The sequence below is a fragment of the Cololabis saira genome, chromosome 3 (genome assembly GCF_033807715.1).
Source record: "Cololabis saira isolate AMF1-May2022 chromosome 3, fColSai1.1, whole genome shotgun sequence".
Classification (NCBI taxonomy): Eukaryota; Metazoa; Chordata; class Actinopteri; order Beloniformes; family Belonidae; genus Cololabis; species Cololabis saira.
In genome coordinates this window covers 50,635,446-50,650,874 of record NC_084589.1, presented here as the reverse complement: position 1 = coordinate 50,650,874, position 15,429 = coordinate 50,635,446, and the positions used below count along the sequence as shown (strand labels likewise).

Sequence of the window (15,429 nt, the reverse complement as noted above, 5' to 3'; positions counted from 1 at the left end):
TAGTTCAGATTCAGGCTTTGATCAGATTTCAGCCTGAATCAGATCTTTATATGCTTTTTTATCAGAATATGATTTTCCTGACTCACCTTTTCATTATATTGCAAAAGATTGTATCTGATCTGTGTGCCCTCCCTCACACCCCATAATCCACACTGTTGCTATGGTCTAAGGCCTCCTCTGTTTTAGGGGTCACCTCAGCGGATCATCATGTCCCATGTATTGATTTCCTGAGGTTTTACTTCGGATTAACTTCCTGAGACAAATCTCCCCATTTAGAGTCCTGGACGGATTAGTCGGTACCCTTCTACTAAAGGAAAGAACGGTCACTAAAATAACTTGAAACTGACAAACATAACAATAAATAATAATAATAATAATAATTTATCAATCAGTGATTAGTAGAAATCAGATATAATGCAGCATTCTGCATTAGAGGTGCAGGTAAAGTTGCTTTCATCAACGAAAATTATGACTAAATATCGTCATCGTACTTTATCACCTGAGGAAAACGCAACAAAAATGCTGATCATGTGACGATACCCATAATGGAATATATAATGCAATATCTTAGAGGAATAAAAACCAGACTAAAATGTAAATTACAAAATAAAAAAAAAGGATCCTAATCAAGAGAGTTCAACGTAGATCTGGGAATCATCTGCATAAGCTGAGACTAGAGACCCCAGAACTGGTCCCTGTGGGACTACGGTTGTCAATCAGTGATTAGTAGAAATCAGATATTTCTTTTGAATTTAGATAGTTTTTTTCAAAGTCATAAAACTGTCCTGGCCAAATGAGTTGGTTCCTCTGGAAAAGATGTAAAGAAGGTTTCCATGGTGACGTGTTGGACTAAAGAGTCCTTTAATGAATATCTCAGGTGTCTGAAGTCAGTCTGACTGTCCCTCTGCTGGTTGGTGTCATGGTGTCCACCACCCTGGACCTGGACCAGAGACACCAGAGGAGACAGTTGTCTGAGGAGACCAGAAGAACATTCTAGAACAGCATGTTGAAGACTAGAAGACATTTCATTCAGAAGTTCAGGCTCCACAGGACTGTAGACGACCTCCCTGGACGTGGACACAAGAGGACAACTGAGGGCGATCTGAAGAGACGGATAATACAAACAGAAACCTAAGAGTCCAGAACAACTTCCAGAGATTCAAGGTGACCTCCAAGGTCCAGGTCCATCAGAGTCAGATCTTCCTTCACTGTTGGAACCAAGGTGGACCACCGAGGAGGACTCTGTTGGAACCAAGGTGGACCACCGAGGAGGACTCTGTTGGAACCAAGGTGGACCACCGAAGAAGACTCTGTTGGAACCAAGGTGGACCACCAAGGAGGACTCTGTTGGAACCAAGGTGGACCACCGAGGAAGACTCTGTTGGAACCAAGGTGGACCACCAAGGAGGACTAGGAACCAAGGTGGACCACCGAAGAGGACTCTGTTGGAACCAAGGTGGACCACCGAGGAAGACTCTGTTGGAACCAAGGTGGACCACCAAGGAGGACTAGGAACCAAGGTGGACCACCGAAGAGGACTCTGTTGGAACCAAGGAGGACTCCACTGTTGGAATCAAAGTGGACCACCAAGGAGGACTAGGAACCAAGGTAGACCACCGAGGAGTACTAGGAACCAAGGTGGACCACCGATGAGTACTAGGAACCAAGGTGGACCACCGATGAGTACTAGGAACCAAGGTGGACCACCGATGAGTACTAGGAACCAAGGTGGACCACCAAGGAGGACTCTGTTGGAACCAAGGAGGACTCCACTGTTGGAATCAAAGTGGACCACCAAGGAGGACTAGGAACCAAGGTAGACCACCGAGGAGTACTAGGAACCAAGGTGGACCACCGATGAGTACTAGGAACCAAGGTGGACCACCAAGGAGGACTGTAGGAACCAAGGTGGACCACCGAGGAGGACTAGGAACCAAGGTGGACCACCGAGGAGGACTGTAGGAACCAAGGTGGACCACCGAGGAGGACTCTGTTGGAACCAAGGTGGACCACCGAGGAGGACTAGGAACCAAGGTGGACCACCAAGGAGGACTGTAGGAACCAAGGTGGACCACCAAGGAGGACTGTAGGAACCAAGGTGGACCACCGAGGAGGACTAGGAACCACTGTGGACCACTGAGGAGGACTAGGAACCAAGGTGGACCACCGAAGAAGACTCTGTTGGAACCAAGGTGGACCACCGAGGAGGACTAGGAACCAAGGTGGACCACCGAGGAGGACTAGGAACCACTGTGGACCACTGAGGAGGACTAGGAACCAAGGTGGACCACCGAAGAAGACTCTGTTGGAACCAAGGTGGACCACCGAGGAGTACTAGGAACCAAGGTGGACCACCGATGAGTACTAGGAACCAAGGTGGACCACCAATGAGTACTAGGAACCAAGGTGGACCACCAAGGAGGACTGTAGGAACCAAGGTGGACCACCGAAGAGGACTCTGTTGGAACCAAGGAGGACTCCACTGTTGGAATCAAAGTGGACCACCAAGGAGGACTAGGAACCAAGGTAGACCACAGAGGAGTACTAGGAACCAAGGTGGACCACCGATGAGTACTAGGAACCAAGGTGGACCACCAAGGAGGACTGTAGGAACCAAGGTGGACCACCGAGGAGGACTAGGAACCAAGGTGGACCACCGAGGAGGACTGTAGGAACCAAGGTGGACCACCGAGGAGGACTCTGTTGGAACCAAGGTGGACCACCGAGGAGGACTAGGAACCAAGGTGGACCACCGAGGAGGACTAGGAACCAAGGTGGACCACCAAGGAGGACTAGGAACCAAGGTGGACCACCGAGGAGGACTAGGAACCAAGGTGGACCACCGAGGAGGACTAGGAACCAAGGTGGACCACCAAGGAGGACTAGGAACCAAGGTGGACCACCGAGGAGGACTGTTGGAACCAAGGTGGACCACCAAGGAGGACTAGGAACCAAGGTGGACCACCAAGGAGGACTAGGAACCAAGGTGGACCACCAAGGAGGACTAGGAACCAAGGTGGACCACCGAGGTGGAATAGGAACCAAGGTGGACCCCTGAGGAGGACTAGGAACCAAGGTGGACCACCAAGGAGGACTAGGAACCAAGGTGGACCACCGAGGAGGACTAGGAACCAAGGTGGACCACCGAGGAGGACTAGGAACCAAGGTGGACCACCAAGGAGGACTAGGAACCAAGGTGGACCACCGAGGTGGAATAGGAACCAAGGTGGACCACCGAGGAGGACTAGGAACCAAGGTGGACCACCAAGGAGGACTAGGAACCAAGGTGGACCACCGAGGAGGACTAGGAACCAAGGTGGACCACCGAGGAGTACTAGGAACCAAGGTGGACCACCGAGGAGTACTAGGAACCAAGGTGGACCACCAAGGAGGACTAGGAACCAAGGTGGACCACCAAGGAGGACTAGGAACCAAGGTGGACCACCGAGGAGGACTGTTGGAACCAAGGTGGACCACCGAGGAGGACTAGGAACCAAGGTGGACCACCAAGGAGGACTAGGAACCAAGGTGGACCACCGAGGAGGACTCTGTTGGAACCATGTTACAACGTTAGGCTTTACTGACTGAACATTGTAACATAGGCCTTAAAACAATAAAAATGCATTAAAGCGCTCAGGGTTTTTTTATCATTTCAAATGATAAATCAAACTTGTAGCTGAAAGACTTTGCAGATGTTTCCCCTCTAGATATTTGAGCAGAACATTCATTGCAAACAGCCATTCTTGTATTATTATTTGCCACTCTAAAATACTTCCACACTGCTGACATGTTTGCACCACTTCACTCCACGCTCTTCGCTGTTTGATTTCGTCATCTAAACGCACCTGTAATAGATTGATTTATGTTGTTTTGGTTCCACCTGCTGGTGAATGTTGGTAAAATTCTTATGTGGTTAGTTTTTGGTTGGCCAACTATTTATTTGGTGCGCAACCATTACGGGAGCGTTATGTGGTTAGTTTTTGGTTGGCCAACTATTTATTTGGTGCGCAACCATTACGGGAGCGTTATGTGGTTAGTTTTTGGTTGGCCAACGATTTATGTAGTGCGCAACAGTTACGGAGCGGCCAGTCTATTTCCTTATATTACAACGCAGTTATTAATTGTTCGTTTTTTTTCCCCACTTCCCCACCGAACACCGAAAGTGTTTTTTTTGCCATTTTCGGCCGAACAATTTCGGTTACCGAACAATCGGTGCATCACTACTAGGAACCAAGGTGGACAATCGTGGAGGACTCCTGCTCTTCTCTCCTGAAGCCTGACTGTATCAGCAGCTGAACTCGGGTTGTTTTCCAGCAGTTAACCGGCGTAGATGCAGTTATTAGACAAGACTCACCTTCAAACGATGATGAAATCAACTTATAAAAGAGATGAACACGAGTTGCTCATCAATACCAAACACGTAACTGCAGCCTGAGATGCTTTAATTACCTACGAAGGACCGGGGGGTGCTGGTTTAGGTGCTTTGATGATGTAATTATTTCTTAGATAAAAGTATAAATATAGTCAGCTTCTAACTAGTTTTTACCATGAATAAAATATAAGTTTATGAGCTCTGCAAGGGAGTTTTGATAAGTGGACAGAAGTAGAATAAGTTGGACTAAACTAACTCAGTTTGAAAGGAATAATTGAAATGAGTCGCACTGCATTTAGTTGGATCAACGCTTCACTTTTCCTCTGAAGCTCTTGGGTGGGGAGCCGAGTTCAAATGAAAGATTTGGGGGAAGAAACTTGCAGTCCGGCAGCATTTGAAGATGTTAAACTATGAAAGTAAACAAACATCTCCAAGCGGCACTCCTCCGTTAGCGCTGAAGTCGAGCGTAAACTCCTCCAGGTGGAACCGGCACTTGTAGCCGCGCCTCGGAGCTCCTCTCTGATCGGACCTCGTGTCTTCTGAGCCAGAAAATCCTCGTCTTGATTTTTGCCTCAGCTGCTTCTCAGCCCAGGAATCCTCTGAGCCGCTAATTTGGCTGAGTGAATGAAGCTGTGAGCGCGACAGCTCATTAAAACGCTCCGCGTGTTTGCTAGCAGGTAGACGACGGGGGAGTCTTCTTCCTCGCTTTAATCCTGCATGTGTCGGTTCATTTGTGTGAAGAGGAGGGCTGCCGCCGCCTCCTCCATCTCCGCCGCCGTCCCTGCTCAGTTTAATGAGAAAACGCACACACACACACACACACACACACACACACACACACACACTCACTCATCATAATGTATGCACAGAATAACAGAACGAAAAACGTCTCAGGCTTTCATCAACGCTCAATCTGCCTCTGATAGAAACCACGGCCACTTGACTCCCTGTGACCTGAACCTCCAGCCGCTCCCTTCTCTCCTTCCTGCCTGTCATTCCTTTGTAAGCACATCTCACGTTGCTGATATCGTAAAGCAGAAAAGGCTTCTTTTTGAATCCCGTTTCACAGTTTGAATGGCACGTAGAAAATCAGAGGACTTGAAGCCTTTTCTGCAGCATTCTGCATTAGAGGTGCAGGTGAAGTTGCTTTTATCAACGGAAATTATGACTAAATATCGTCATCGTACTTTATCACCTGAGGAAAACGCAACGAAAATGCTGATCATGTGACGATACTGATAATGGAAAATATAATGCAATATCGTAGAGGAATAAAAACCAGACTAAGATGTAGATTACAAAATAAAAAAAAGATCCTAATCATGAGAGTTCAACGTAGATCTGGGAATCATCTGCATAAGCTGTGACTAGAGACCCCAGAACTGGTCCCTGTGGGACTACGGTTGTCCTGGAGCCCCAGAACTGGTCCCTGTGGGACTACGGTTGTCCTGGTGTTTCTTAAAGATTCATATTCAAAACTGTTACCACGTAACAGACTCGTTAGGAGTAATGTTATTTCGTCAACCAAAATTATGACAAAATATCGTCATGAACGAACCTTTATCACCTGAGGAAAACGAGACGAGACGCAACGAAAATGCTGGTTATGTGATGATAACGATAATTAAATATATAATGCAATATCGTATCGTAAATAAATACCAGACTCAAATGTAGATTACAAAATAAAAACTCTGCTAAAATGTGTTTTCATTTTCGTTGACCAAAACGAGACGAAATGTTCTACCAAAGATCCTTAATGTCCATGTTTTCAGTAGTTTCTCTGGTTTAACGTCCATGTTTTCAGTAGTTTCTCTGGTTTAATGTCCATGTTTTCAGTAGTTTCTCTGGTTTAATGTCCATGTTTTCAGTAGTTTCTCTGGTTTAATGTCCATGTTTTCAGTAGTTTCTCTGGTTTAATGTCCATGTTTTCAGTAGTTTCTCTGGTTTAATGTCCATGTTTTCAGTAGTTTCTCTGGTTTAATGTCCATGTTTTCAGTAGTTTCTCTGGTTTAATGTCCATGTTTTCAGTAGTTTCTCTGGTTTAATGTCCATGTTTTCAGTAGTTTCTCTGGTTTAATGTCCATGTTTTCAGTAGTTTCTCTGGTTTAGTTCTGCTGGGTGACGTTAGTCCTCAATCCCAGTCGCTGCAGCAGGAATCAGATCCAGAATCAGCTGCAGAGTTAGAGGCTGATCCCGTTAACGCAGAGCTCTAGTTAACGTACATTAAAAACTAAGAAACAAGAAACCCGGGGATCTGCTCTGGGGCTGGAGAAGAAGAAGAAGATCCATCTTTGGATCCACTTTCCTACATAGACGTGGAAAAGAAAACCCAACGTGTCGTCGGAAAAAGAAAAAGATGGGGAGAAATGCGGAAAAATAAATATGTTGTAAACTCAAATGAGAGTCTTCTGTATCTGGAATGAATGTATTCTTGAGTCTATAATAGGGCTGAGGATCGATTCAAATATCAAGAATCGATTCGATTCCGATTCTTAAGATTCAGAATCGATTATCACGATCCGATTCAATCTGATATGGATTTGGGTTAGTGTTAATAAAACAGTTTTTTCAGCTGTTGCATGAATTATATGACTGTAGTTATGCAACATATTAATACTAGTATTATATTGAGATTCAACAGCAAGTATTGGCAGCTAATGATGCTGTAAGGACCAATCAGCTCCCAGAATGCTGATAGAACTGAAACAGAAACATCATGTGGGTCAGAATTACCAAACAGATCCAGGGAGGAAACAGAGGACGAAAGAAATCGCTTTTATTTTTTCCCCATTTATGAGAATTTGGTTTTTAACATTTATGCAAATGTAACCCCAAGACAGTATATAAAGCAAAGAAATATAGACAATGTATGCAATTATAACTGAAAACTTTAATGTTTTCAGTCCTTTAAACACATTTAAACATGGCACCAGTTATTCTCGTGTCCAACAAAATATTCCTTTTTTGGGCATAAACAAAAAAGTACCAAAAGTTGTAATGTAATGATGAAAAAAATTAAAATAAAATAAAAATAAATTTTTTAAATCGATCTTTAGACATATGAATTGATTTTTAGGAATTGATATGAGAATCGATTTAAAATCGGAGAATCGATTTTTTCAACACAGGCCTAGTCTATAAGGTAACAATAATATAATAATAAGATAATCTTGTTTGAATTGTAAAATGGGTTTGGCTAAATACAATCTCTGACTAAAACTAGACTAAAATGGTCAATTCTGACTAAAATAAGACTAAAATGCTCAGACTTTTAGTCGACTGAAACTTGACACGACTAGAAGGAGAATGAACGTGACTAAAAATAATAAAAACTAAAATGATAGCTGGACCCAAAGACTAGACTAAAATGGAAATAGGCTGACAAAAAACTTGACTTGGCTTAAGGTTTTTCTGCCACTAGGGGAGTTTTTACCTGCCATTGTTGATGTTATGTTTACGTAATAAATGATCGGGGGTTTATGTTCTGTTCTCTGGAAAGATCCTAGAGACAATTTCTGTTGTAATAGACGCTATATAAATAAAATTGAATTGAAAAACATCACTGGGTGCAGGAGCTGCAGGAGTCCTTCAGAATCTGCTCCGACGGCGTTTCATCTCTATCTGACTCTAAAGTAATTTTCCTCAAAGATGAGTTTTCACCCCCCTCCTACTCTTAACAATCTTTTCTTTCTCCATCATACATAATAATATCAGGATATTCTGCCAGCATACAGCTATTTTTAGCTGTCCAGTGGGAGTCTTGATTAGGAAGAATTAAGTTGTTTAGTCGTCTATTATTCATTTGTGGCTCCCGTGGAACTGCTGAAGGTTACCTGAAACTGTGGATCATATAATCCCAAACGGCTGCGCTAACGACACAAAAACAGAGTAGAAATGTCCTCAAACACCAACGCTGCCAGTTTGGAGGACTTCAGAAGTGTTGTAGAGGTGATTGATCTTTTGGTTGGATTGATAACCACTAGACTGTGATAAAGTGGGGGAAATTGCTGTGACATCCTGTCTTGTACGTTTCCGACTTGTTATTCATCTTTCTCAGTCGACAAGATTCAACGAATAATAGCTTGGAAATTATTTTACAAATTAAGTAGCAATAGTTGCTCCTTCGTGATTTGATCATTTTCTCCAGATCGATATACACAAAAACTTTCGTTTCTCCAAATCCTCGGTTGATGTCTTTCCCGCTTGGCATTGTGTTAATGCACCTGATTCAGAAATGGCACTTAAATCTTTACTGATGTTAACTTTATCCAGAGGAAACATATCTGGGCTCACGGAGATCTGGGTCGGACCGTCACCATGGAAACGTGTTATACTCACAGAGGAGTACCACAAGGCTCCGTATGAGGACCCCCTACTTTTACTCTACAAGCTTCCACTAAGAGTCATCGTACGGTAATCAATCCAAATGTTAGTTTATATGCAGATGACGCTGAATTATGTCCTCTATCACTATGCTGGTGATAAAACATTTTGGGGGGGCGGGGGCGCACTGGCGAGTGGGGATTACAACACAACTATAAACTCTACTTGAACATTAATTTTTTTGCTATTTTTTATTACATATCACGAAATATACTACATATACATATACATATACTACATATACATGTAGCATATTTTACATAAACATATTTAAAATTTGTCATGTAAGAAAATAAAATATTTGAACCATTTTTCAGATTTTTTTCAGTTATTAGAATCAGAATCAGAAAGGGGTTTATTGCCAAGTTTTCACACGAGGAATATGTTATGGGGATTGGTGCAACACAATACAAATATAAAAACAAATATATAAGAGATAGAATAAAATAGAATGAAATGTATAGACAATAAAAAGTATAAACAGTAAAATAATAAAATAAAATGTACAAAATGAGGTTTTAAAGTGAAATATATTATATAGAGATATTCACAGATATTGTCTGAAAAATGGTTCAAGTATGTTATTTTGTTATTTGAAAAATTTACAATTTGTTTTGTTGATGAGAAAATATGTTTCTCTATGTTTCTTATTTTTGTGAGGGGGATATATATTGTTTTTCGGCACTACCTTGTTCTCTATAGCTGATATAACATGAATTACTCCTATGTGGGATCAATAAAGTTCTTATTTTTGCCATCTGAGAAAATTAAATATATTATATTTGGTGTCTAACTGTTTCCCAAGTATATTAGTGCGTGTGTGAATGAATAAATGAGACGTAAAACGTACATTTCTTTGTAGAAAGGTGCTTTATGAAAATAAGTCCATTTACTTGTATTAGTTTACAGCGCAGTCTTGAACATCCAATATGGAGGAGACGTTGACGTATCACAGCAGCTCCATGAGAGGATACGGATACATGTCTATGGCTGTGACTCTGTTTGTCTGCGAGTGACAGAAAACACTGATTGGCCACGGGCGCAGAGAGCTGCGCCCAGAGGAGAGTCTTTGAGTAACCAATTAGAGACCAGCATGAACTCACATGGAAGTAAAGTTTAAGAACATGCAATACACACTTATTTGGCCGGCGCCCCTCGCCATTGAAACCTATGTATTTCAGTCTGCACAAAAAACAACTCTGAATTAAAGCTGCAAGCATCGATGAACGGGCCCTCGCACTCATGGCCACCGCCCCCCATAAGCATATGAGAAATGACACCACCCACGACTCTCTATGTCAAACCATTCAAAAGTTATAGCAGAAAATAGGGACAACCAATCAGAAGAAGGGGCGGGGCTAATTCAGGCCAATGAAGGTCAAGGACTCAATAACGAGTCCCATGACACCACCCACGACTCTCTATGTCAAACCATTCAAAAGTTATGGCAGAGAAAAGTTTTCTAGGGGGCGCTGTTGAGCCGTTAGGCCACGCCCATTAATGCAAACCATGAAATATCAAATTTATCGCCAGGCCTGGCTTGCATGCAAAACTTTTGGGGAACTATCAAATATGGACCAATCAGATGAAAGGGGGGCTCGCGTTTTGGCGTCTAGCGTCGCCACGGTAACGCTTTTGAAATAGAAAAGGAACGTGTGTTATCCTAGGATGGAGACGCACATTTTGATGTATAACACACCTGGGGGCACGTTACGATTTGGGCCGTATTAACTGCCGAACGAATGGCAGAAATTGCGCCAAAATTACACAATTAATTCAAAATAGCCGATTTCCTGTTGGGTTTGGGCCATGGCGCCAAGAGACTTTTCTTTAAGTTGTGCCATGATACAGGTGTGTAGCGATTTTCGTGCATGTACGTCAAACCGTATTGTGGGACTTGAGGAACAAAGTTTTCTAGGGGGCGCTGTTGAGCCATTTTGCCACACCCATTAATGCAAACCATTAAATATCACATTTATCGCCAGGCCTGGATTGGTGCAAAATTTGGTGACTTTTTGGGCCATTTAGGGGGAAAAAAGACCCTCCTTTCGTCAGAAGAAAAAGAAAGAAAGAAAGAAAGAAAGAAAGAAAGAAAGAAAGAAAGAAAGAAAGAAAGAAAGAAAGAAAGAAAGAAAGAAAGAAAGAAAGAAAGAAAGAAAGAAAGAAAGAAAGAAAAATTCCTACAGATACAATAGGGCCTTCGCACTGTAAGTGCTCGGGCCCTAATAAACCCAGTATGGGATGGGAAGGCTTGAAAAATTAAGCCAGACACATTTTAAGAGTGCACAGATGTGATAATTACTTTTTATTACGTAATTTATGTGTACTGTGTCTATATTCTTTTTTTTTTCTTTTTTTTCGTATAATTTTAATGGGGGCGGTGCCCTAGCGCCCCCTATTGACAAGCTGCCACTGGTCGCTGCATGTTGTGGACCAAAGAAGAAAATAGCTCCCCCAGACTGTTTACAGTCCACAATCCAAACTCTGTGCTGGCCTAGGGTTGTCAGGGACATCAGCTGTTTTCCAGACCAGGGTCGTCCCTGAAGGGTTCAAACATAAAAGAAGAGGACGCAGTAACAGCTGGAACTCTTCATCACTTGTTTTGTGCCAGAAGGGTTTTGAGAAGGAATAACAACATAACAACGTTGTAAAAGCTTTACCGCCATAACTTTTGCTGGAATGTGTGAACATTAATAAATAAAACAAAGCCTATGAGGAATATCTTTATTGCAGAGCTTTTCTTTTATTTGTAGACTTCAATATCGTCTCAAAGCTTTTCAGTTTGGCTGTAAAAGAGTGAAATATTTCTCTGTGTGGGAGAATAATGTGTCTAAACAGAGACATAGAAGTGAGGACGCACAGTAAATGATGGTCCTCTACGGACCACTAGGGTCCAGATCCAGACCTGCAGGTCCTCTACAGACCACTAGGGTCCAGATCCAGACCTGCAGGTCCTCTACAGACCACTAGGGTCCAGATCCAGACCTGCAGGTCCTCTACAGACCACTAGGGTCCAGTTCCAGACCTGCAGGTCCTCTACAGACCACTAGGGTCCAGATCCAGACCTGCAGGTCCTCTACAGACCACTAGGGTCCAGATCCAGACCTGCAGGTCCTCTACAGACCACTAGGGTCCAGATCCAGACCTGCAGGTCCTCTACAGACCACTAGGGTCCAGATCCAGACCTGAAGAACTGAAGACCTTAGGACCCAAAGATCTGAAAACCCGAGGACCCGAAGACCTGAGAACCCGAAGACATCCCTACATATTTTTGTCCTTGTTCCGTGAGCAGAGACCAGGGGCCTCATGTACTAAGAGTGCGTGGATTTCAACTTGAATCCGTGCGTGGAATTAACAAGAACGCAAAAATTCAGATGTACAAAGCTGTGTGTACGCCCAAATCCACGCAGGTTTCTCTGTACATCCCAATCAGCGTGGATTTGAGCGCACATGCGGGAGCACAACACTCCGCCCGGTCTCATCCCTCAAATATGTTTGAATATGATAATGAAGATAATTATCCATTAAAAACTGCTCATCCTAACAAGAAATGTGCAAAAACAGGTGAAACAAATAAAAAAAGAAAACATCGGCTCTGAGCTGGGTGTCGGACTCCAGTCCTCGAGGGCCGGTGTCCCTGCAGGTTTTAGATGTTTCCCTGCTTCATTGCACCATGATAAAAGTGACTGTGTCATCAACAGAACTATCCAGACTTTGGTGACAAGTTGGTGATGATGATTAATTAGAATCAGGTGTGTTAAAGCAGTGAAACATCTAAAACATGCAGGACACCGGCCCTTCTGGGATTCAGTTTGACACCTAAATTATGGTGTTCTTTGCGTTGCGTTGCGTTCCGTGAAGAGTTTTGGTTTTATTATGATCATAAGGGTTTGTGAATGTTTATGAGCAGCGTTAGTGCATCACACTCTGCTTTTCTTTTTTGTATTTTAAGAACCGACAACAGAATTTTTGGTGGATGAAAAACGGCTCCTCGTTCTGCTTTATTGTCATGCATATTATATACTAACGGATTAAGACCAATGTACACGTTTATTGAGTCTTACACATTATGGATGTCCGCGATCACCTCTCTCATAAGTATAATAACAATGTGAACAATATACAATTTATATTTAAAACATGAAGCATCACGATCTGATTCCTCTGCTGCAGAAATAAAGACAATTTGTTCCAACGGGATTATCGAGGTGCAAACGTGAGAAAATAAAGAGAAATAAAGAGCAAAATTGCTGTAACTCGACTGTTTCATCCGCAGGAGGTGAGACCGGTCTAGATCCCTGTCGTGCCAAATTGCTTCCCAGAATCTGATTTCTCCCCTGAAAATGGGTCTTTTCACCTGCCAAAAATTGATTGAAGGCCAAATACACTTAATGAAAAGTTGTTTCTGCCTAAATATGACTTGATCTCATTCTTGAGCTTCATAATCTGAAACTCTGACGTTTTAGCGCTCTCGCTCAACGGGCTGCTGTGCGCGCTCCCGCGGCCACAAATCAGAAGAAATCAGATTCTGGCAGGCAATCAGTTTTTGGCACAACACCGGTCCATCACGGGAGAAACACTTTCTGGATCCTGCAGAACCTGCAGCTGACTAATATCAGACTCTGAAAGTTGCCTAAACATTCAATAAAAAGTTATTTCATGCTGAATCACATCAGTTCGCAACCAACCTTTCCGTGACACCTTTTTTTTTTTAATTTAAGACCTCTTTACAGAAGCTGTTTTTGCTGCAAAATGTATTTGAATGTTTTTCTGTCCAGACACAGTTATGGGATGTTTTAGGATCTGGCTTTAATCTCCAGTAGTCGTCCCATACGGTCGTCATGGTGACAGAGATGTCCGACCTGTAGCCGCTCCAGCTGATGCATCATGTTGGTCTGAATGAAACCGGAGCAGCTGGTCCAGTTCAGGACAGAGATCCAGAAGATCCTCTTAGTACCTGAACCAGCTGATGGTCCAGTCTTAGTCCTGGACCAGCAGATCAGTCTGGTGCCTGAGGACTCGCTCCTGATCCTGCCATCAGCAGGTTCCTCTAACGGAGCCAAAGCTCCATCAGGATTTGCAGGTTCCATCGTTGAGCTCCTGCCTTTAGTTGTTTGTTCAGATCATGTGGTTGATTGTGAGATTGTTGCAGATCCACTCTTGTGTAATTTATCTGGTGATGTCGGGACTGTCGTGTCCTTCACGTGGTCGTGAATTTATTGTTGACGTTACGTTTCCTCATATTCTGCACTTCACTGCATCACCAGCGAGTGTCGCCAACGGACAGAACCTCAGAAAAGTGCGTACAAAAGCCTTAATGTGTGAGTGAAGGACCGCAGCTTTCTACGTTCACGTCATTCTTTGTACATCCGACCGTGAGCGTTGAAAGTGGCGTACGCACGTTTTTTGTGCGCCGCACTCTTAGTACATAAGGCCCCAGATCTCTAGATTTCCCGGTTGTTTTGAAGATATTGTGATTAGAGACCAAAGTTTTTACATTTTTATGCTGATGTGATCTTTTTTGAGCGATTTTTCATCGGAGCGTCTGTCCTCTCTAGGACGATCTCGTTCTCCCGACTCAGGTCCCTGACCTTTGACCCGGTCAGATGCTCCTGCAGGTCTGGTACCACGGACTTCTCCAGCCTCTGGAGACGTCTTCAAACTCCAAACGAGCCGCTGCCGGAGACATGACGGAGACATGACACCTCCCTGCGTTGGGAATAAAAGATCTGTCCTGTTTTGAGGTTTCACCTCGTTTTAGGCGTTTAGGCTCCTCACAGGTATCTCTGGTTTCTCCTTAGTGCACCGTCTGGGACTGGGACTCCAACGGGAAGCACGACTACATCGGCGAGTTCGAGGCCACGTTCAAGGAGATGAGAGGAGCCATCGACGGGCGACAGGTGAGCCGCCGTCCTCTGGCCGCTGTTTCCGAGGAGGTGGTTTGGGAGGGGTTGGGCGATGTGGTTAAATAAAGGATTTTGGCATGGTGTTAAGCTTGAGTTATGGTTCTGCGTCAAAACGACGCTGTGCCTATGGCGTGTGGTACGCGTCGCTGCAGACCACACCCCGTCACTGACGCCGTCACTGACGCCGTCACTGACGCCGTCACTGACGCCGTCACTGACGCCGTCACTGACGCCGTCACTGACGCCGTCACTGACGTGCACCTTGTAACTACGCGTCGAGGCGACGCAGACCACACGCAGACAGAGAGGGCTGTGATTGGTTCACTTGGTAGCAACGCATTTCCGGTTTCTGGTTTGAAGCAGTCGTGAACTTTCAGCGCTCTTTTCTTCGTGTATGTGTGATTTCTTTTGTTTTGTTTTTTTGCACAATAGTTGTCCTTATCTCTTTGATTCACTGTGACTGGAAAAAGTCAGATAAACCATTCAGGAAAAGATCGCTAACTAGCGGTCGCGGGGGGTATTGCACTGCGGAGAAATGGAGTGACGGAGAAGTCCGAAGGTTCACGGCGGCATCACGGTGACGGCGTGTGATCTGCGTTGGTTTGACGCAGAACCATAATTCAGGCTTGAGTTGTAATCCAATATTCACAAGGCTTTTCATTCTGTCAGTGAATTCCAGAAGTGGGGAGTCCTGACTGCCTGGAGAGAGAAAGCTGGGTGGGCTCTGGGGGGGTGATGGGTTTAGTGTCTAGTGTCTCTGCAGAC

The 15,429-nt window shown here is 43.9% G+C and overlaps 1 protein-coding gene across 2 annotated transcripts in view; it reads left to right on the top strand.

The window, feature by feature from the left end:
• Positions 1 to 15,429, top strand: part of LOC133440477 (copine-4) — a 126,195-nt gene that overhangs the window by 66,192 nt on the left and 44,574 nt on the right. For both annotated transcript variants that reach the window (XM_061717731.1, XM_061717730.1), the window contains exon 8: positions 14,560 to 14,658. In XM_061717731.1, coding sequence (XP_061573715.1) covers positions 14,560 to 14,658 — 99 coding nt within the window. The remainder of the gene's footprint in view (positions 1 to 14,559; positions 14,659 to 15,429) is intronic.